This window comes from Alexandromys fortis, unplaced genomic scaffold (genome assembly GCF_014885135.2).
Source record: "Alexandromys fortis isolate MF-2015 unplaced genomic scaffold, M_Fortis_MF-2015_v1.1 scaffold_159, whole genome shotgun sequence".
Taxonomy (NCBI): Eukaryota; Metazoa; Chordata; class Mammalia; order Rodentia; family Cricetidae; genus Alexandromys; species Alexandromys fortis.
Window position 1 is genome coordinate 2434976 of NW_026068031.1, and position 2926 is coordinate 2437901.

Below are 2926 nucleotides of genomic sequence, written 5' to 3' on the forward strand. Positions count from 1 at the left end.
TAGAAAACAATTCTTAATTTGAATAAGAAATTTTTTGTTTGAAGTATCTCCTACTTCCTCAGTACATGCATCTTGAACTCTTACTCATAACCAGAATCTTACCTCAGTTTACTGTGATGCTTGCTGGATGATCATAAACCCATGTGAAAGTAGTGCCCAACACTTTAAATACATCACAGATAAATAGAAAAGTTTTGGGGGAAGGGTGAGGGAAATGGGAGGAGGAAAGGGGATGTACATTTTATTTTTATGTAAAAATAAAAATAAAATAAATAAAAAAAGAAAAGCTTTTCCTGACTTGTCCATTCTTCCTTTGACAAATTCATGCTCAGGAATGTATCTGTTATTTTTTATTTCAAGGTCCATGTAGACCATGGTGTTACAAAATATGCCTTTACACTGTGTGAAGATGTATTAATGCGACTGGTTTAATAAAAAGTGGGATGGCCAATAGCTAGACAGGAAGAGGTTAGGCGGGACTCTGGGACAGTGACATCTAGGATCAGAGGAAAGGCAGAGTGGACAGTCAGACACAGAGGAAGCAGGTATTCAAGCACAGAATACAGGTATCCAAGTCACGTAAAAGAATGTAGATTAAAAGATATGGCCTCATGTAAATTAAAAGAACTAGTTAGGAAGAAACAAGCCTAAGCTGAGGCTAAGCATTTATAATGAATGAGAAATCTCTGTGTGGTTATTTGGGAGCTGGCAGCTGGGACAGAGAAAGAATAGTTCACTGTGGGACTTAGCACTGAGCCTCATCTCACCACTAAGGATCTGAAGAGACCTAATCACCTTTCAAAACCCAGATGGTGCAGAATGAGAGTCAGGCTCAGGGCCACCCTCCATCCCTAGGTTGGCACCACTAACTGCCCTACCCTCTAGATGCACTCATTCCCTTTCTTTTCTCTCTCTCTTTCTTAGGTCAAAGGACCAGGAATTGGCCTGCTGGGGATTTCCAAAGGGGCTGACCTCTGCCTCTCCATGGCCTCTTTCCTGAAAGGCATTACAGCGGCTGTCATAATCAATGGCTCCATGGCCAACGATGCTGGAACAATGCACTACAAGGATGAGACCCTGCCCCCTTTGAGCATTAACATGAATCGAATCAGAGTGACCAAAGATGGCCTTAGAGATATTTTGGAAGCCCTGAATTGCCCTTTAGAAGGCCCTGACCAGAAGAGCATCATCCCTGTGGAAAGGTCTGACTCCACCTTCCTGTTCCTTGTGGGTCAGGATGACCGCAACTGGAAGAGCGAATTCTTTGCGAATGAGATCTCCAAACGCTTACAGGCCCATGGGAAGGAGAAGCCCCAGATCATCTTATACCCAGAAGCCGGGCACTATATTGAGCCCCCTTATTTTCCTTGGTGCAAGGCTTCCTTACATGCATATATTAGCTTGCCTGTCATCTTTGGTGGGGAGCCCAGGGCTCATGCCATGGCCCAAGTGGATGCATGGCAGCAACTCCAGACTTTCTTCCACAAACATTTGGGTGCTGAAGTGAGAACAATCCCAGCAAAACTGTGATTTTCTGTGAGCAGTGACACTTGTGATGTTGATCCCTCCTGAGAATGGCTGCCCCTGTTAGCCTGTGCATGAATTTTTCTCTCCTTTAATAAAGTCTTGATTTCCACACCCCCAAAGGTTTTATGGACTGAGTCCTCATTGGTTTGAGGACACCGTGGTTCCTACCTTCTTATGGCAATGAAGATTGAACCCAAGGCTTGTGCATGGAGGGCTAGCTCTCAGCTGCTGAGCTATCCCACTCTCCCTTAGAGGGCAGCGGTTTTAAAGAAACTTGAGAGGTTGTGGAGCACATCTGCTGCCCGGCACAGCATGTGACTGACAGCTGCAGTTATAGGAGAAGAAGTGAGCAACATGGACTGGCCGTGCCTGCTACATAACGCAGTCCAGTAACTATGTGCTAGATGGCTGTAAGTAAATCTGTAACTGCTGCACAAGAAAGCATGTGCAGTGGCTCCTTCTTTCTGTGAGATCCACATGGCAGACTCTACCGCCCTTAGGTTGAATTATTTGAAACTTATTTCCTGCCATTATTCCTTAGACACTATGTAACGATTTAGGAGCATTTGTACAGTGCTTGTGTTACACTTAGGGACATAAGTATTCTGGATGTGATCATATTGTTTTAAAGATTTTCAGACTATATGCCAATTCCACACCATTTTATATCAAGTACGTAAATCATAGCAGTTTGGGGGTCCAGCAAATGACTGTAATATCAAAATCATTACAATACCATGGCTGAGCTCCCCTTCTTAGAATGTAAGTCGTAGCACTTTAGTTACAAACTATTTACTGGTTAAATCTAAAACTGATAAAATATTTAAAGCAAAAACACATCTAACTTTCTGATATTTTTTCAAATGAATGAGGATTCTTCTAGTAAAGAAACTATATTTGGGTTTCTGTTAATATGATAGGCACACAGCTTTAGTGTTTCAAATTTGATAAAATAGTAACATTGGGACTATAATTTTTAACAACGATAATCATAAAAATATGTAATAATGAGACCACCTGTTATAAATCGTTCAATGAACTTACATTTCTTATGCCCTTAACTGTATTTAAAATAAAGTACCTTAATTTATTATCGTTGTGTTCTGACTCTTTTATTTATTTTATTTTGTTTTTTCGAGACAGGGTTTCTCTGTGTGACTGTCCCAGAACTCACTCTATGGACTAGGCTTGGCTCGAACTCATAGAGATTTGCCTGCCTCTACCTCCTGAGTGATGGGATTCAAGGCATGCACCACCACTGCCTGGCTCTTAATTTTATTTTTTAAAAAGGCAATCAAATCCTGGTATTTTGTTTTTTACTCTCACAAACATTGGCTGTTTATTTCAGTTTGGACAGGAATATCCTCCATGGTTCCTGTGTTAAAGACTGGCTTGGGGA

The 2926-nt window shown here is 41.5% G+C and overlaps 1 protein-coding gene across 12 annotated transcripts in view; it reads left to right on the plus strand.

Moving 5' to 3' along the window:
- Positions 1-2926, plus strand: part of LOC126515168 (acyl-coenzyme A thioesterase 1) — a 151052-nt gene that overhangs the window by 129426 nt on the left and 18700 nt on the right. The window contains exon 4 of one of the 12 annotated variants that reach the window (XM_050164603.1): positions 925-2607. The exons of 10 other annotated variants lie outside the window; for them this stretch is intronic. In XM_050164603.1, coding sequence (XP_050020560.1) covers positions 925-1530 — 606 coding nt within the window. In that variant the 3' untranslated portion in view covers positions 1531-2607. Of the gene's footprint in view, positions 1-924; positions 2608-2926 lie in introns of those variants that run through there. One more of the 12 variants, XM_050164612.1, reaches the window with a different exon arrangement.